The sequence below is a fragment of the Carlito syrichta genome, unplaced genomic scaffold (genome assembly GCF_000164805.1).
Source record: "Carlito syrichta isolate Samal-C Ts95f unplaced genomic scaffold, Tarsius_syrichta-2.0.1 Scaffold309644, whole genome shotgun sequence".
Taxonomy (NCBI): domain Eukaryota; kingdom Metazoa; phylum Chordata; class Mammalia; order Primates; family Tarsiidae; genus Carlito; species Carlito syrichta.
In genome coordinates, this window is record NW_007253740.1 from 435,220 (window position 1) to 454,888 (window position 19,669).

Below are 19,669 nucleotides of genomic sequence, written 5' to 3' on the forward strand. Positions count from 1 at the left end.
GGCGGGTCTTGAACCCATGGGCTCAGGCAATCCACTCACCTCAGCCTCCCAAAGCATGGGATTACAGGCTGAGTCACCGAGCCCGGCTAGAAGATATTTTTCAAGTTGCAGATGCCACTGGCTGTCTAAATCTAGAGGAGTTATAAAACAGGTATCTCGGGCTTTTTTCCTGACTTCTTGACATCCTTGCAGGGCATAGACGAGGGCCCTGAGGGGCTGAAGCTCATTTCTGACATCATCCGAGAGAAGATGGGCATTGACATCAGTGTGCTGATGGGCGCCAACATTGCCAACGAGGTGGCTGCGGAGAAGTTCTGTGAGACCACCATCGGTAAGGGGTGCCTGGGAGGGGCCGCGGGCCCGGATGCTGGATGCATATTTTCCATTTCTGGTGCTTTCTAAATGGCTCTTTCCTATACCTCTTAACGTTCCTAAGGTGGACATTCAGCAGGGTGGGAGTTTTTTTATGTAAGGAGGCTGTTCTGTGGCACTGAAGTATTTCCACCACCTCCAGAATGAATGTGAAGCCAAGGAGACCGTTCTGACTCTCCGTGATCCAGGAATGATTCATCAAGACTCTAAGGTGCAAGGTTGCTCATACCGAGAAGCAGGTGGCTGTATCCAGGGCTGGGTCCCCTGGCCTTAGAAACCCAGCTTTTGACTGGGCACGGTGGCTCACGCCTATAATCCCAGCACTTTGGGAGGCCAAGGTGAGAGGATTGCCTGAGTCCGCGGGTTCAAGACCAGCCTGGGCAACTTGGTGAGACCTCATCTCTGCAATCAAAAAATCAAAAAATTAGCGAGGCATGGTGGCGTGTGCCTATAGTTCCAGCTACTTGGAAGGCTGAGGCGGAAGGATCCCTTGAGCCCAGCAGGTCGAGGCTACAGTGGCTGTGAGTGTGCCACTGCACTCCAGCCTGGGTGACAGAGTGAGACTCTAATAATTCAAAAAAAAAAAAAACAACCCAGCTTTTCTTTTCTCAGAGATGCTAGTGACTGGATCCTCACTGAGGTCTCATGACAACTAAAAATTGGTGGGAATGACACCTATTTTTGGGTGAATCGGAGGATACATTACCTGCCCAACATCACACACTGATGTAGAACAGAACCCAGGCATGAATTTGGGTCTCCTGCTTCCTGAAACAGGAAGCTTTTCCTGTACACATTGTGGATTAGGGCCATCATTCCCATGCTGATGTTGTGAAATGTTCGAGTACAGTGGTACGCTCATGGCACCCCAGTGTCAACTTGCTGGGCTCCGGCCATCTTTCTGCCTCAGCCTTCCAAGTAACTGGAACTACAGGCGGTGTGCTACCATGCCTGGCTATTTATTTATTTATTTATTTATTTATTTAATTTATTTTTTGAGTTGGAGTCTCACTCTGTCACCCAGACTGGAGTGCGGTGGCCGCTCCCAGCCACCGCAGCCTCAACCTGCAGGGTCCGGCGATCCTTCTTCCTCAGCCTTCCAAGTAGCTTGAACTACAGGCACGCGCTACCATGCCCAACTAATTTTTTTGATTTATTGTAGAGATGAGGTCTCGCCAAGTTGCCCAGGCGGGTCTCGAACCCGCGGGCTCAGGCAGTTCACTCACCTCGGCCTCCCAAAGCGCAGGATTACAGGCTGAGTCACCAAGCCCGGCCTAAATTTTTATTTATTGTAGAGACAAGGTCTTGCCAAGTTACCTGGGCTGGTCTCAACTCGTGGGCTCAAGCAGTCCACTCGCCTCAGCCTCCCAAAGTTCTGGGATTACAGACTGAGCCACCGAGCCCAGCCAATGTTCATTTCTTTTAAAAGGGGCTTTGAGAATTTCCAAATGCCCGTGTGCCATATTAAAGGATGCATTGTTGGAAGAGTATGAGTATTATTTGCAAAAGTGTAAGTTTTATCTACCACTGCACAGCTTACCTCCCTCCTGGTCAAACCCATGGGCAATGGAATCAGAAAGGAAACTCGGGGGGGGCCAGGCCCCCAGTGTGAGATGGTGCACAGGAAAGTGCAGCTCTGGATGCGTCTATATGCCTGTAGACAGGGCATTTTAAGTCCCCCTCCCTTAATTTTTATTTTTATTTATACAGGTATTTTGCATCTTTTTAAAATGGAAAATAGAGGTAATCAAAAGAAAACCATTTTAAAATGTGGCTTAATTTTTCTTGTGTGATTTTTTTTTTCTTTTCTTTTTTGAGATGGGGTCTCACTCTGTCACTCAGGCTGGAGTGCGGTGGCATGATCATAACGATCACGGCTCACGGCAGCCTCGACCTCCTGGGGTCAGGTGATCCTTCCGTCTCAGCATCTCAGGTAGCTGGGACTATGCCCAACTAATCTTTTAATTTTTTTGTAGACATGAGGTTTCACTACGTTGCCCAGGCTGGTAACGAACTCCTAGGCTCAAGCAGTCCATCTGCCTTGACCTCTCAAAGTGCTGGAATTACAGGCAGGAGCCACTGCATCTGGCCCTATTATTTTGTTATATATTCCTTTTTCTATTGTGCAAATATTATGTTTGTAGTAAGTTACATGACATTTTATAGTTACTTTATTCCCTTGAGTCATAACAAACAACTTTCAGAGTCTGTTAACATACTGTACATCTTCATGGCTGCATAGTATGTCATTGGCAATTTCATATATTTGGACACTTATAATTTTCTTTTTTGAGAAATAATATTTTTTGGGCAACCCTCTTGGGTCCCCTCCCACTGTGGGAGCTTTTCTGTCCTCTTAATAAATGCTGCTTTCTAAAAAAAAAAAAAAAAAAGAATATTTTTTGAAGAGGAGAGGTATAACAAATAATATAAAGAAGAAAATGATAGCCTACAATACCACTTTCCCAGGATGGCATTTACGAAAATAGTACAAACACAGCTTAAAAAAAAAAAAAAGTCAAGCACTATGAGGTGAAAACTTAGAATTAAGATTATAATTTCCCATCCAATTTCTTCTTCCCAGAGGGAATCATCTGAGCTGGTTCTAATTATCCTTCCAGAAAAATATATGTGTATATTGGTATACACATAAATATGTACACGTATATGTCTTACTCTTTTATGATTAATTCTTATAGACATCTGCAGTTTTAATGTACCCTGTGAAATTATTACGTAATTACTTTTATTTTTCCAAAAAGGTGATTAGCTAGTTGTTCCAACTCAACCCTATTTGCTAGCGATCCTTTCCCCGTTGACTGGAAGTGACTGGCTACCTGATCACTCTGTAAGGCCGAGACTCAATCTCCAACCCCTTGATCTAAACCTTGTACTGACCTGCAGATGTGGGCTAGGATTTTTATCTACCTGCTGTACCCCTGTTGTACAAAAGTTTCCATTGGAGTGCATTAGGCTTTCTTGGTTTGTAAAGATAGATAAATGCACGTAAGTTAAGTTCCTTTTCTTTTCTTTTCTTTTTTTTTTTTTGAGTCAGTATCTTACTCTGTCACCCAGGCTGGAGTGCAGTGGCACACTCATGGCCACCCCAGCATCAACCTGCTGGGCTCAGGTGATCCTTCCACCTCTGCCTTCCAAGTAGCTGGAACTACAGACGTGTGCTACCACGCCCGGCTCATTTTTTGATTTATTGTAGAGATGAGGTCTCGCTGCCCAGGCGGGTCTCGAACCCGCGGGCTCAGGCAATCCTCTCACCTCAGCCTCCCAAAGGCGCGGGAGTACAGGCTGAGCCACCGAGCCCAGCTAGTTTCAGTATCTTTAAAAAAATACCTTGAAACACTTCTTAAAGACTAAATAGAAATCTGATTTTTAGAATTATTTTTATTTAAACTGTGTTTTAGTGTAAAAATGTTAACCTTATGAGAATGGATACTGCTTATAAGAATGTGGGCCTTCATCAACAACAGTACCTGCATAATGAACATTTGTATACCTAATCCTGAGTTGTCCCCCACATCTTTAAAATAAAAAATTAAAAGTTAAAAAAATGTGGGCCTTAGATATTTCTCATGAGTCAAAACAAAGCAGCTTTAAAAAAAAAAAATTGGAAGCACAAGTGAGTGGCACTGGCTTAATGCTGTTAACGTTTCTAAAAGTTTCCACGTTTAGATTATATGCCTGATTCATATTAAAATACCTCTAATAAGCACTGTTTTATAGAAAATCTGACTTCAGTGAATATTTTTGTATTTTACATGGGCCAGTTTATATTCTGCTATTTACACTATTATTTCCTATGGCCACATGTTTTTTGTACCTTTTGTAGTTTTTAAATTTGTTTCATTGGGTTTACACCTTGACGGTAACCCCTATTTGGTTTTGGGTGCTTTTGATGTTTAACATTTGTAAAAAGAAACTGGTCCTTGTAAATATTTTTCATGTTTTTTCCTCAAAGGTTTAAACCACTAGTTGATGTATGGTATCTCTCTTTAGATATTTGCCTGTCTGTTTACTCAACACTGCTTCTAAAACAATAAAGATTCTTTTATTTCTTTAAAAAAAAAAAAAAATACTGTGATGGTGAACTACGTCGCCCCCTGGTGGTGAATGCTCCCTTCCTTCTTGGGACATACCAGAGCCTCAGACTTGTCATTCCACAAATACTTTCAAAGCCTATGATCTGTCCGGCGTGATGCCCAGTGTCAAGGACACATAAGATCCTTGGAGCTTCCAAGCACACAAACAAATAGGGAATCACAGACTAAAATAAGTGTTCTGAAGGAATTTTGCTAAATAAGTCAGTTGGTTGCCGCTAAAACCCGATGTGACAGAGAAAAGAGGTTTTCCTGTCTTTTGGGACATACTGAGTTGGGCAGCCTTTCCACGTGCTTGTTGGGTGTTCCCGGTCCTGTACAGAGGGCCCGAGGCCCTGTTTGCCACGGCACTGTTTATGACTAGTAATGATAATAAAGTTCGTGCTTTCTCATCCATGATTAAAAATAAATTTAGGCCAGGCACCATGGCTCAGGCTTGTAATCCCAGTACTTGGGGAGACAGAGGCGGGAGGATTGCTTGATCTCAGGAGTTTGAGACCAGCCTCGGCAATATAGTGAAACCCCATCCTTATTTTTTTGTTGTTGTTGTTGGAGTCTCACGCCATCATCCAGGCTGGAGTTCTGTGGCATGCTCACAGCTACTGCAGTCTCGACTTGCTGGGCTCAGGCAATCCCTCTACCTCAGCCTTCCAAGTAGCTGGAACTACAGGCGCATGCCACCACACCTGGCTAATTTTATTTCATTTTATTTTATTTTTGAGTTGAAGTCTCACTCTGTCACCCGGGCTGGAGTGCAGTGGCACACTCACGGCCACCCCAGCATCGATCTGCTGGGCTCCGGCAATCCTTCTTCCTCAATCATCCAAGTAGCGGAACTACAGGCGTGGGCTACTGCGCCTGGCTAATGGTTTTTTGGTTTATTGTAGAGGTGATCTTGCCAGGTTGTCCAGGCTGGTCTTGAGTCCCTGGACTCGGCAATTCTCTCGCCTCCACCTCCCAAAGTGCTGGGATGACAGGTATGAGCCACCACTCCTGGCTCCTGTCCCTATTTTTAAAATAAAGTAAAAAATATAAACAAAAGGTACATTTGAGAAAATGGGAAGTTGCTATAAATCAGACGCACCTCTCCGACGGACACCGTTGTTTGCAGCCACAGAGAAACCCATAGACCTTGGCCTGCAGCATGCACCCTCCCCTGCCATTCTCAGCTGCAGCTCAGGTTTCCAGCTGCAGACAGCAGGATTAAAGTGACTTGAGACGGGCCTGTGCTCGATGCTCTGGGGCATCTGGCAGGGGGCATGTGGGGAGGAAACCTGGTGCCCAAGTCTCATGATGTGGGGGCAGGGCTGGTTTACCCAACCCAGATGGTGAAACGGCGTTGTGTGGACTCACCCAGCTCGTCTGTGGACTGTTTAAAGAAGAAAGAGGACAGTTTGCTCAAACGGACACAGTGCCAGTATTTGGAAAAGGAGAACTCAGCTAAATGACAGATAACAGTAGACGAGGCCTATAGCGTAGAAAATGTGTTTCTGGACCAGGCTCAGTGGCTCAGCCTGTAATCCCAACACTTTGGGAGGCTGAGGCGAGTGGATTGCCTGAGCCCGCGGGTTCAAGACCAGCCTGGGCAACATGGCGAGACCTCGTCTCTACAATAAATCAAAAAAATTAGCTGGGTGTGGTAGCGTATACCTATAGTTCTGGCTACTTGGGAAACTGAGGCAGAAGGATGACTCGAGCCCAGCAGGTTGAGGCTGCAGTGGCCATCAGCATGCCTCTGCACTCCAGCCTGGGCTACGTTTCTGTGTATTAGGTGTGTAGATAGGGTGTTTCATTATGGGGCATTTCCAAAAACAAAAGCAGGTGGCACAGTCTCATAGTCCCAGGTCCCCATTACCCATCTTTAAAAATGGTTGACTCCTGGCTCATCTTATTTTGTGTGTATCTTCACTCTCTCTCTACCCTCCCTTGGATTATCTGACATTGTATCACTTCAGGCTCTGGTTTTATTTTATTTATTTATTTTTATTTTATTTATATATTGTTGAGTCAGAGTCTCACTCTGTCGCCCTGACTGGAGTGCAGTGGCACGCTCATGGCCACCACAGCGTCGACCTGCTGGGCTCCAGCGATTCTTCCGCCTCAGTCTTCCAAGTAGCCGGAATTACAGGCATGCGCTACCAAGCCCGGCTGATTTTTTTTAAAAATTTATTGTAGAGATGGGGTCTCGCTGCCCAGGCGGGTCTCGAACCCGCGGGCTCAGGCAATCCACTCACCTCAGCCTCCCAAAGGCGCGGGATTACAGGCTGAGCCACCGATCCCGGCCCTAAAGGCTATTTTCACATGTGACTCATATCTGACTGTGCCATGGTGTTGGGATGGGAAGCTGAGGCTGGAAGGGTGAGGTCAGAGGTCTGCACTCTTGTCTGCCTGTTGGACTCGGCTGGGGAACTTCGGAAACCGTGAGCGCCTGCTCCACTCCAGAGAATGTGAGGTCGTAGCTCTGAGATGTGGCCTGGGCTTTGGTGCTTTTAAAGCTCCCTGGATGGTTGTTCTATGCAGATCAACTTGGAGGCAGTGTCTCCCACCTCGAGGTAGACAGAGATGGTCTTTCTGCCATATCTGTGTGAGAGCCAGGCATGGCTCTGATTATGCTCCCAGAACTGGGGAGTGTGGATTTGGTTAGCTTCCCCCTGCACCACACTAACCAGAGCAGTCTCATCTCAGGTTTTATGTGTAAGGTTTTATTTTTTGTTTGTCTGTTTGATTTTATTTTGTAATCAGAGGTCTCCAAAACAAATGATCATAAATGTGTGAAAACTCCTGAACACCCATCTTGCCCCAGACTCTGTCCCCAAGACTGGGAAGCCAATGAGAACAGAAACAAGCCTCTGACTGCACTTCCATCTCCTGGAATTTAGGAAAATCAGGTTACGAAACCATATACACACAATGCTCCCAGTTTTGAGAAAAACGAATCATGCTCGTGCTCAATATGTTAAAACTGTCCATCCAGCTGGGCTCGGTGACTCAGCCTGTAATCCTGCGCTTTGAGAGACTGAGGTGAGTGGATTGCCTGAGCCCGTGGGCTTGAGACCCGCTGGGCAACTTGGCGAGACCTCATCTCTACAATAAATGAAAAAATTAACTGGGCGTGATAGCGTGCGCCTGTAGTTCCAGCTACTTGGAAGCTGAGGTGGAAGAATCGCCAGAGCCCAGCAGACTGAGACTGCAGTGGCCGGGAGCAGCCACTGCACTCCAGTCTGGGTGACAGAGTGGAACTCCAACTCAAAAAAAAAAACAAAACAACTGTACGTCCACTTGTAAGTAGTCTCCTCTAGTGGAAATGGGGGATGTTTTAATTTTCTATTTCTGCTCCTATGTATTTTCCAAATTTTCTGTCACAAACACATGCTACCTTTATAGTAAGAAACATTATGTTTACATGTATTAGGTATACAAGTTAAGAGTAGAGGCTGTTGTTCATTTCCTCTCTTCCTAACCTTTCAATAGGCAGCAAAGTCATGGAGAATGGCCTTCTCTTCAAGGAACTGCTACAGACCCCCAATTTCCGGATTACGGTGGTCGATGACGCAGACACCGTCGAGCTCTGCGGTGCTCTTAAGGTAACGTCAGCCTTGTGATTTCAGTTCAGGGGGAGGAGTTCGTCCCTCCAGGTGCATGTTAACATCGCCACTTATCCTGATAATGGGCCTGTGTTCAGCAGTGCAGCTTGAAGATTAATGAATGAGAGCCTCGTTCACCGCGGCCTGCATCGCCGCCGCGTTTCTTGAGTGGTGCAGGGTCTCAGGCTTGCTCTTCCTTGCGAACGTGGGAGAGATGTGATGCCTGGTCTTTGGGAAGTCGGAGCATTCGTATCTGTGGGGTCTACCCAGGAGCCAACGATTCTGTTCCTTCCCGGATTTCTCCTGAGCAGGAGAAGGATCTTGTCCCCCTGAATTACGCCACTCTGCTGGTTTGGCTGACTGTTCTTGTTCAAGTAAGAAATAATCTGCTGCTATTCTAAGAATAGTTTTGTCTTTGCCCTCTAGAGGGAAAAGATCTAATGAGAGAAGCAGCCGCTGTGGCCACACTTGGGCTGCTGACTGCGGTTCGCTGACTTTCCAAGACTTAAGCACCGTCCCTCTCTCTGTCCTGGCCTGGGGAGCAGTGGCTACCTGCTCCTTCCCCCGGAGTCAGAGTTGCTTTTACTGCCTTGCACAAAAGAAAAAAAGGGGGAACATAAAGAGATCTTGGTGTGAATACCTCCTGGGAGTAGGCTGAGCCCTCTTTTTTTTTTTTTTTTTCTTTTTTTGGAGTTGGGGTCTCACTCTCACCCAGGCTGCAGTGCAGTGGCACAATCATGGCTCACCACAGCTTCGACTTCCCGGGCCCAGGCGATCCTTCTGCCTCAGTCTCCCGAGTAGCTGGGACTGCAGGTGTGTGCCACCATGCCCAGCTAAATTTTTAAAATTTTTTTGTAGAGACATGGTCTCGCTGCGTTGCCCAAGCTGGACTCAAACCCCTGGGCTCAAGCAATCCTCTCGCCTTGGCCTCCCAAAATGCTGGGATTATAGATGTGAGCCACCATGCCCGGCCTCCTGACTCATCTCTTTTGCAGCAAAAAGCTGCTCTTTGGGAATTTGAGGACCCAGGAGGGAACAGGCAGTCTCACTCCACCTGCCTTTATCTTGAGGGAATTGCAAAGATGAAAAGGGTACGGAGGACACACAAGTCCAAAGGATGCCTTTCCACGCTTCCTTGTAAACTCTACATCTTTTGTTCTCTTCTTAATTTAAGGCCACTTTCTAGAATTAATATTGCGTGCACCTGTGTGGTCATGACACACAGTGAGCATTTTAAAAATCACAGCCAATTGGAGGCCCGTGCTCCCGGCCATGCTCTGCACACCTACAAGCACCAGTCAGGGCCATCCTTTGCATTATGTTACAGGCAGGCCCAGTTATATGTGTGAGATGGGGCTTTGACTGCTCTGTTTATTTTTGTGGGTTGAGATTCTTATGTGTTTTTAATAGTCCCTCATTAAACTAATGCCCACTAGACAGCAGGGGGCATCATGAATGCCTAATTGCTCAGCGCTGCTCTCAGCGGCTCCAAAACTGTTTTTAACAGTAGCTGGATGTTTTGACGGTCAGTGGAGAAGCTGTGACATCCTGCCCAGAACCAGGGGTGCTGGAGGAGAAGGATTGCAGGTGAAGGGCTCTGGAAGGGCCGCTGCTGGCAGGAGCCCGTGCTGGGCTCGCATCTGAATGCAGGATGGCTTCTCATGGAGGCTGGCAGGAAGCCTGCAAGCGAATGTGTGCCCTGTACCCTGACGGAGGGGACTTTGTGGGGGGGAGGCAGACGGGGGCTGGTGCCCCTTGTTCATCCTCCCCCTACCCATGCCCTCCGTCCTTTGAAACAAGATCAGTCACCATCGTCCCTGTGCGCTTGCATCAGAACTGAGATTTTTGAAAATGGAGAGACGGCCATTACTGAGTCCCACCGCCGTGTTCCACAGATAAGGAGATCGAGACCCAAAGAGAGTGAATGACTTGAGGGCGGCCCACAGTGGAACAGGCAGAATGTGGACACAGTCCTCCAGACTCTTAGCTCGCTGTGTTTTGGTTACTAGATACAACCTGACTTCTGGTTTGCATCCAGACACAGTGAGTAACGTGAAGCCCTCCCTCACCAGAGCCTACCAAAGCAGGGATGAGTGGGCGTATATTTTGTTCATTACATGAATAATAGTTTGGGATTTTTCCTGATTTTTAAAAATTTTTATTTTTTTGAAAGCAGGATTTATTGAGGGGACCAAAAAGCTGCCACAATGCGAGGGGACCTGAGGGGGTTGCCCTCTTTTTTATTTTTTGAGTAGGAATCTCACTCTGTCACCTAGGCTGGAATGCAGTGGTAAGTTACCGCAGCCTTTGGCTTCTGAGCTCAGGCGATCCTCCTGCCTCAGCCTCCTGAGTACTACAGATGCGTGCCATTACACCCAGCTAATTTTTTTTTTTGGTAGAGATGAGGTTTTGCTGTGTTGCACAGGCTGTTCTCGAAATCCTGGTCTCAAGCAATCCTCCTGCCTTGGCCTATCAAAGTGGTAGGATTATGGGTGTGAGCCACCATGCCTGGCCCCTTTTTCCTGATTATAAAAGGGGTCATATTCATTGTGTTTCACACAACAGAAAGGTGTAAAGAAGAAAGTGAAAATCACTGACAATCCTACCTCCCAAAATAGCCTCTGTTAATGTTTGTTATGTACGCTTCCGATCTTTTTAGTTATAAAAATTTGTATATTCCCTTTTTATAACAAAACCTGAAGCTCACTGTTCAAGTGGTTTGACTTGTTTTACTTTTCTCATGTTAACAACCTTTTGTCATCTCCTTATTAGCCAGTTTTTTAAAATGTACGTTGTCTTCTTTGTAGCAAACATCACGGGGCATTTGACTTACTAGGAAGAAATATGAGAGCAGCTTCCTACAAGGATACAATAAAAAGAGAATTCAAAGGCGTTATGCGTGGCCACCTGTACGTGTGCCTCTTGCTACCTTCAGAAGGTCCTTCCCAAACTCTTAGCTGTATTAGTCTCTGCATCCGTCAGGATGTATTCTTTTTTTTAAAAAACCAATCTTGCCGGGCTCGGTGGCTCAGCCTGTAATCCCGCGCCTTGGGAGGCCAAGGTGAGTGAATTGCCTGAGCCCGTGAGTTCAAGAGCTGCCTGGGCAACTTGGTGAGACCTCATCTCTACAATAAATCAAAAAATCAACCAGGTGTGGTAGAGTGTGCCTGTAATTCCGGCTACTCGGAAGGCTGAGGTGGAAGGATCACCAGAGCCCAGCGGGTCGAGGCTTCAGTGGCCGGGAGCGTGCCACTGCCCTCCAGTCTGGGTGACAGAGTGAGACTCCAACTCAAAAAAAAAACAAAACAACCAACCTTAAGTGTAATGCATGTAGTTAAGCCGGAGCTACTTGAAGTATGTCATAAGTGGGTTATGACAGTTGTGAATGTGCACTCATGGAAGCCACGACCACAATACGGGACACTCCCTTCTTCCTGCTCCACACGTCCCTCTGGGGGTCCTTTCCACCCACCCCATCCCCCACCCCAGCCAGGCAGACACTAATCTGCTTTTGTACACTGTAGTCTGCATTTTCTAGGATTTTAGGTAAGTGGAAATGTACAACGTATACTCTTTTGTGTCTAGCTTCTTTCAATGGGGGTATGATTTTCTTTTAATGTAAATTTTAAGAGGTTCTTTGTATAGAAAGATCATAAGCAGCTCAATCTCTATTAACACTTTTTTTTTTTTTTGACTCGGAGTCACTCCGTCGTCTGTACACTCACGGTCACCCCAGCATCGACCTGATGGGCTCCAGCAATCCTTCCGCCTCAGCCTTTCAAGTAGCCGGATCTATGGGTGTGCACTACCATGCCCGGCTAATTTGTTGACTTATTGTAGAGATGAGGTCGCATTGTGTTGCCCAGGCTGGTCTCGAAGCCATAGGCTCAGGCAGTCCTTTCGCCTCAGCCTCCCAAAGTGCTGGAATTATAGACTTGAGCCACCACGCCCAACTATGTTATCACTTTTTTTTTTTTTTTGGTGAGAAAGCAGGATTTACTGAGAGGACAGAAAAACTCCCACAGTGGGAGGGGACCCCCCAATAGGGTTGCCCTGTTATCACTTTTAATAGATGCTTTATCAGGATTAAGTATCACTGATGTTACATGTTGGCTTCCCTTATCCAAAATGCTTGAGACCAGAAGTATTTTGAATTTTGGATATTTTTATTTTTATTTTGGAGTATTTGCATTATACTTACTGGGTCAACACCCCAAATCTAATATGCTCCAAAGAGCATTTCCTTTGAGCGCCATGTCAGCACTCTAAAAGTTTCAGATTTTGGAGCTTTGTGGATATTCAGATTAGAGGTATCCAACCTGTACTGGCTGAACACGGTAGAAGCTTATTTCTTTTTTATGCAAGATCCAGAATATATATGACAACTGTACTCCACAGAATTCTCAGAGACCCAGGCTCCTTCCAGCTCACTAAGGTGTCTTGGTCCATTTGGTGCTGCTATGACAGAATTCCCGAGACTGGGTAGGTGATAATGAACAGATATGCATTGGCTCCTGTGGTTTTGGGGGCCTGGGAAGTCCTAGACAGCAGGGGCGGGACTTTTCCAAGTGGCACCTTGAGTGCTGCATCCTCCAGAGAGGAGTAACACTGTTCCTCATATGAGGCTCAAAGAGAGAGCCACTCGGCCAGGAACAATGGCTCAAGTCTGTAATCCTAGCACTTTGGGAGGCCGAGGCTGGAGTGCAGTAGCACGATGACAGCTCACTACAGCCTCAACCCTTCCACATTAGGCCCCAAGTAGCTGTGACTACAGGCCCACGCTACCATGCCGGCTAATATTTTGAGTTTTTGTAGAGATGTGGTGAGGTCTTGCTATATTGCTCCGGTCACCATCCTAGAACATAAAGATGAGGGTCACACGCTATGCTACAATTTGAATGTCTGCCCTTCCTTACCCCAAACTCACATAGGAATTCGGTTGTCACTGGGGCAGTGCTGGGAGGTGAGGCCTAATGGGAGGAGTTCAGGTCATGAGGATCCAGGAGTGGCTCTCTCTCTTTTTTTTTTTGAGTTGGAGTCTCACTCCGTCGCACAAGCTGGAGTGCAGTGGCACTCTCAGCCACCCCAGCATCAACCTACTGGGTTCAGGCGATCCTTCCACCTAAACTTCCAAGTAGCCGGAACTACAGGCATGTGCTACCAGACCCGGCTAATTTTTTGATATATTGTAGAGATGAGGTTTCACCAAGTTTCCCAGGTTGGTCATGAACCCCTGAACTCAGGCAGTTCTTCTGCCTCAGCCTTACAATAGCCAGAACTACAGGCGCGGGCTATCATGCCCGGCTAATTTTTTTGATATGTTGTAGAGACGAGATCTCACCAAGTTACCCAGGCTGGTCTCAAACCCCTGGTCTCAGGCAATCCTCTCTCCTCAGCCTCCCAAAGTGCTGGGATTACAGGCTTGAGCCACTGCACCCAGCCTAGCTTCATCTTAGTAGGCACACTTGGTGTGACCATACGTAGCTGTAAGATAGGCTGGAAAATAGTTTTCAGGATTTTTTTTTTTCTGGATAGCCATACACCTGCATGAAAATAAGAGACTCTATTAATAATTTTGGAAGAAGAAAGAGTAGATTGGGAATAAACCAGCAGCCAGTGCCAGAAATTCATGGCATTCTTTTGTAGGGCTGTTCTGCAGTTCTAATTGTTGGCATGTAGGTTTGCCCCAGGGCTTTGGCTGTGATAGACCATGCTGTGATGCACAGCCTCATGTCTTGTCTCTGGTCAGGGCCTCTGCTGGACCTGGCAGCCCATTTGTGTAAGAAAAAGGCCTCCACTGTCCAACACGCTGGGCACTAGCCGTGTGTGCTGTTTATAATTATATCCAAGTTTATTAGAACGCTCTAAAAATTGAAAACTCCATTTCTGAGTCACAGTAGCTGCATTTCAAAGGCCTAGTGTGGCCAGTGGCTACTGGACTAGACAAAGCAGATCTAAAGCATTTATATCACCGCAGAAACGTCTATTGGGCAACGCTTCTCTCGATAAAGCAGTTTTATTTCAGGGTGCCAGGCTTGGTGGGGCCAAGTGTGGACCTGACCTCAGCCCTCTGTGACATCTCAGCCAGGCTGCCTTCCACAGGGACCACCAGCCTGCAAGTAGTATGTGGTACCGAGCCCTTAGTGAACCAGATTGCAGACAGTCTCCTCTCGGGAGCTAGCTTCAGGAAGTGTCAGGTGGGTTGTTGGGCTTCGAGAGAGGAGAGGACACCAACTTGGGTTTCTGCAGGGCAACTCTTCCTAGGTGGCAGAGTGTTTGGATAGCCTGCAGATGGCGTGGGCTGGCTCTCCCGTTTTCGTTTCTTTTTGTGGGAGGGGGGAAGTATAAGAGAATGGAGTCCCACCCAACCCGCCCTGATTCAGGATCTTGAAGATTGCACTTCGGAGTGGATGACTGCCTCTGAGGAGTGCCATGACCCCGGAAATGGGGAAGGGCTTAAGCACGCCTGCCTTCTGGAAATGATGGTATTTTTAGCACCAGAATAGTTTAAAGCAGATTTAAATGCATAGTGGATAATGATAACTTTCACAGCTGAGTGATCTCAGAGGACATCTGTTCGGATGCTATTCAAATACGCTCTGACAGGCTTGGTATGTTTATTTTCCTTTTGACAGTGATAAGTGGTGGACGGGGAGAGCGAGGATTTCCAGATCCGTCATAAGGCAAATAAACCGGTCAGAGCCTGGGGTCCTCCTGGAAGAGAGGTGTTTACCCAGGAGCAGGCAGCTTTGAGGTGTTCCCGACCCTGGGCCCTGCCCTTGGTGAAGGCATCAACCGGGGGCTGCGAGGGAGCCCCTGCCACCCTCATCTGTTTGCCCTGATGCCTCACCTGCCTTTTCTGGGCATACTGACATGGAAGCGCCGGTTTGGTGCTCAGGGCCTGTCCATACAGTCTTGCTTGGCCGGTTCCAGCTATAGAGAGCTCATGGGAAATCTTTCCAGTTGGGTGGGGTCAACTCTTCTTGTGAGAAGGTTCTCATCTGGACTCTGGGGTAGCCTTTCTGTGCCTTTCACTCGCTGGCAAAGACTCCAAAGGGATGGCACTATGTCCATGAGGCCAAAGAAAAGACCTGAAGACAGTACATAGGCATTGGTGCTACTCAGGAAAACATGTACGAGGAAGGTGGTCCAGAGGCGGCGGCTGGACGGGAAGAAACTGCTCCCCTATGTAAAAGGCATACGGGTTAGAGAGCATTTTACACAAGGGTAGAGTGTTGGGTTGAGACTAGAAAGGGTAGGGTTTCCAGTGTGCAGGCGCTGTGTGAGAACACACTTATGAGGTCTGACAATTAAATTTACAAACTCATCCTAGAAAAAATGCAGTATACCTCAATGCTGAATATCACTATGGTCACCTTTGAAGTACTCCCCCTGGAAGCTGTGCCCCGGCCCCAGTGCCTAGTCCACTCGTTAAAGCAGTTTTTTGTTTGTTTATTTGTTTGTTTGTTTGAATTGGAGTCTCACTCTGTTGCCCAGGTTGGAGTGTAGTGGCATGCTTAGGGACACTGCAGCCTCCACCTGCTTGGCTCAGGTGATCCTTCTGCCTCAGCCTTTCAAGTAGCTGGAACCACAGGCGCACACCATCATGCCCTGCTAATTTTTTGATGTAGAGATGAGGTCTCGCTAAGTTGCCCAGACTGGTCTCGAACCCCTGGACTCAGGCAGTCCTCTCGCCTCTGCCTCCCAAAGTGCTGGGATTACAGACGTAAGCCACTGTGCCTAAATCGCAGTTTGCAACTCTTTTCCTGGAATGGCCGTCAGCGCTGTCATATTACCTTTGACGTCCTGAATGTCATCAAAACGTCTTCTTTTCAATGTTTCCTTTATCTTCAAGTAAAGAGCAGTCATTGGGGGCCAGATCAGGCAAGTAGAGCGGGTGTTCCAATACAGTTATTTGTACGTGTTGCCAATATAAGCGCTCCGTGGCAAGTTGTGAACTTAATCGTCAGACCTCGATGAATAGCATTGACAGCTTTTTCTGGGATGAATCGGGAACCTGACTGTTGGACCTCATCGACATATGTTACGTGCACACCAAATGGCTAATATTTCTCGGGGTGGGATTTTTAGTATTATAATAAACTAATAGGGGACTAGAGGTAACCAAAGGTTATGGGCATTGACCCAGGCCTGCCGGTCCGGTCTGAGCTAGCCTGGGGACCCGACTGACTGAAGGAAGCAAGAGGACGTTCACCGTCCGCAGCCACAAGATGTGCTGGGCAGGCATGGAGAGCACTTAAGCCACGGCCTCAGCTTGGCAGGCACGGCCCGGCAGGAGCCTGAGAGGAAGGGGACGTAGGGGGGGTGTTCCAAACAGCCCCTCCCCAGGCTCTGGCCCCCTGCTTGGGGCCATATCCAGGGCAGGCTCGTGCTGTCGCTGGGTGTGTGTCCTCCCACGGTTGGTCGTGTAACTGTTGCTGGAAGGGGAACACAGGGACACAGTCGCGGAGGCATCAGAGAGCACACTTTCAGGATTCTGACCACTCGGCCAACAGCCCCAGCCCCGGGCACGTTGCCATGGCAACTTCTGTAAAGCCACCCGGGTCTACTCACCCAAGAGTTGGCTCAGTGCCTCTGTGGTCAGTCCCTTAGCTTATCCCCAGGTGTCAGTCTGTTGCCCCAGTACTATCGGCAGGGCAGTACCAGGGCAGATAACCAGGGCAGGCCACAATCACACCAGCTTCTCTGGAGGAATGTTACCCCTAGAAGGGCCTTGAAAAAACCTTGTCTAAGCCCTGAATTTTACATCTGCAGCAAAGATGGCCCCGAGAACTGTCATGATTGGCCTGAGGTCACACAGCGATGAGGCTGCATGAGAACCAGAGGCCTTCTGTGTCAGTGCAGGGTGCCCCTTCTGCATCGCCATAGCTCCCTGGGTGTGGTTGCTAGGCAGGGAAGGGTGTTGATGCCTGGGGGAGCCCAACCCCGGGTGCTCTTGTGGTCCCAGCAATTAGGCTTTGTGTAGCGCTCATCCTAGAAGGTCCGAGTGCCCCACCCCAAGCTGGGCAGCCCGCCCTTCTGGAGCAGAGCTGCAGAACCAGATCCCTCCTGGCCCCTCACTCCTTCCACACCTTCTGTCCCTGTCCTCTTCACATAACACTGTCAGTTGCCAAGAGCATGGAAGCTCCCACCATCACGGCGCAGGGAAGTTTGGGATGATTGTAGTCTCGGAGCCGGTAACACCTGCAGTGTATCTGGCCTGGTGGTGGGAAGGGGTCGAGAAGCTTGCGCGGGCCCAGGCAGACATTCATGCCCTCTGAAGACACGCGCCCCCTGCTCAGGCTGTAACCTGGTAAGATCTGATTCCTCGCCAGCTCTCCCGTGTCTGCAGGGGAGAGTCATCCACATGGAAGCCACCGCGTTGGTCTGCTAGAGCTCAGCGCCACCCTGGGGGACAATCGGGAACACAGGAGTGGAGCGAATTGGTTGGAAGCCTGCACAGGCTCAAGCCAGCTCTCTGATCATTTTCAGAGAATTTTCCTACTTTTTTCGTTCCGTTTCGGCAGCAGTGAGAGGACTAGCCAGCAGCCCACGCTGCTCCAGTGTTGTCATTGCCAAGGATGAGGAGAAAGCTGCAGGGACTGTCCGTCCTCTTCCTTTGTTCCCTGGCCCCCTCGTCCTGCCTGCCGTCTGCCGTGGAAGTGACAGGAGAGAGCTCTGCTCTGCTGGGCCTCTCGGGAGTAGACAAAAGCTTCAGGAGAGCTAATTGGATTTTTTTCCATGTGAAATAGCTTTGTGCCTCGGTCTCCTGGTGAGCCGTAGCAATGTCTGAGTGTCCAGACTGTTTCTCAGGGTGAGCCTGGCCACATCAATGCTGTGTTTGATGTGTGTGATCAGAAACAGCATGTGTACCAGAGAGGGTGTTTTGACTCCCTGGTTCCTTCTGTTTTTCACCTCATCCCTCAGATTTTATAGGCCTGATGTTTTGTTTGTGTGTTTTCTTTTCTATTTGAGTCGGAGTCTCACTCTGTTGCCCAGACTGGAGTGCAGTGGCACAATCGCGGCCACCGCAGCCTCCGACCTGCTGGGCTCCGGCAATCCTTCTGCCTCAGCCTTCCAAGTAGCTGGAACTATAGGCGTGCACCGTCACATCTGGCTACTTTTTTAATTTATTGTAGAGACGAGGCCTCACCAAGTTGACCAGACTAGTCTCAAACCCCTGGTCTCAGGCAGTTCTCTTGCCTCGGCCTCCCAAAGTCCAGGGGTTACAGACTTGAGCCACTGCGCCTGGCCAGTTTCTTTTTTTTTTTTTGAAGTCAAGGTCTCACTCTGTCACTCAGATTTGGGAGCAGTGGCACAATCACAGTCACCACGGCCTCCACCTCCTGGGTTCAGGCGTTCTTTCCGCCTCAGCCTCCCAAGTAACTGGGACTACAGAAACGTGTCCCCATGCCTGGCTATTTTATTTCAGTTTATTTTAGTTCAGTTTATTTCAATACAGTTTAGTTCAGTTTAGTTTAGTTTATTGAGATGAGGTCTCATTATGTTGCCCAGGCCAATCTTGAACTCCTGGGCTCAAGCAATCTTCCCTCCTCAGCCTCCCCAAGTGCTGGGATTACAGGCATGAGCCACCATGCCCTGCTCATTCCGTATCTTGATCAGGGCACTGCCTACCTGGGTATGTTCGGTTTGTGAAAATTCATCAAGCCATATGCTTAGGATTCATTTGCTTTTCTGTATGAATGTTATAAGTATATAAAAAACTCAATTTTTTACAAACCCCAAAAGGGGCCGGGCACAGTGTCTCGATATCTGTAATCCCAGCACTTTGGGAGGCTGAGGCAAGAGGATTGCTTGAGCTCAGGAGTCTGAGGCCAGCCTACTAGGCAATGTAGTGAGACCTCTTCTCTACAAAAAAATTGAAAAATTAGCCGGGCATGGTAGTGCACATCTGTGGTTCCAGCCACTTGGAAGGCCGAGGCGGAAGGATCGCCTGAGCCCAGCAGGTCAAGACTACGGTGGCCATGATCATGCCGCTGCACTCCAGCTGGGGCAACAGAGTGAGACTCTGACTCCCAAATAAAAGCAAAAACAACAACACAAAGGGATGGTAGTTTTTCTAAACCGCATTTAGCCAATGACTGCTAATTCTAACTCTCAGTCTGAAGCTTCTCAGCTACGGCCTCCTGCTGATCCACATACGGGCTCTTTGTCCTGGAAATGGGAACACAGAAGCTTGTCTCTCCCCGGTGTCCAAGCACAGAACCCAGGGTTGGGCATTCTGAGGGGAGAGCCATGTTCCTGGTCTGTCCCTGTCTCAGCCTCCCCCACCCCATCTCCCACCCCAGGGTCCTCACCCACAGTGGGTGCTGCAATGGCATCCCGGGCCCTCTCGTCTCCTCTCCAGAACATCGTGGCTGTGGGTGCAGGGTTCTGTGACGGCCTCCGCTGCGGGGATAACACCAAAGCCGCGGTCATCCGCCTGGGGCTCATGGAGATGATCGCCTTTGCCAGGATCTTCTGCAAGGGCCAGGTGTCCACGGCCACCTTCCTGGAGAGCTGCGGGGTGGCCGACCTGATCACCACCTGCTACGGAGGGCGGAACCGCAGGGTGGCTGAGGCCTTCGCCAGGACCGGGAA

General features: G+C 48.5%; 1 protein-coding gene across 1 annotated transcript in view; it reads left to right on the forward strand.

Annotated features, from left to right (window-relative positions):
- Positions 1–19,669, forward strand: part of GPD1L (glycerol-3-phosphate dehydrogenase 1 like) — a 49,186-nt gene that overhangs the window by 18,698 nt on the left and 10,819 nt on the right. The window contains exons 3-5 of the mRNA XM_008067495.2: positions 193–331; positions 7,956–8,068; positions 19,437–19,669. Of these exons, the coding sequence (XP_008065686.2) occupies positions 193–331; positions 7,956–8,068; positions 19,437–19,669 (485 nt within the window). The remainder of the gene's footprint in view (positions 1–192; positions 332–7,955; positions 8,069–19,436) is intronic.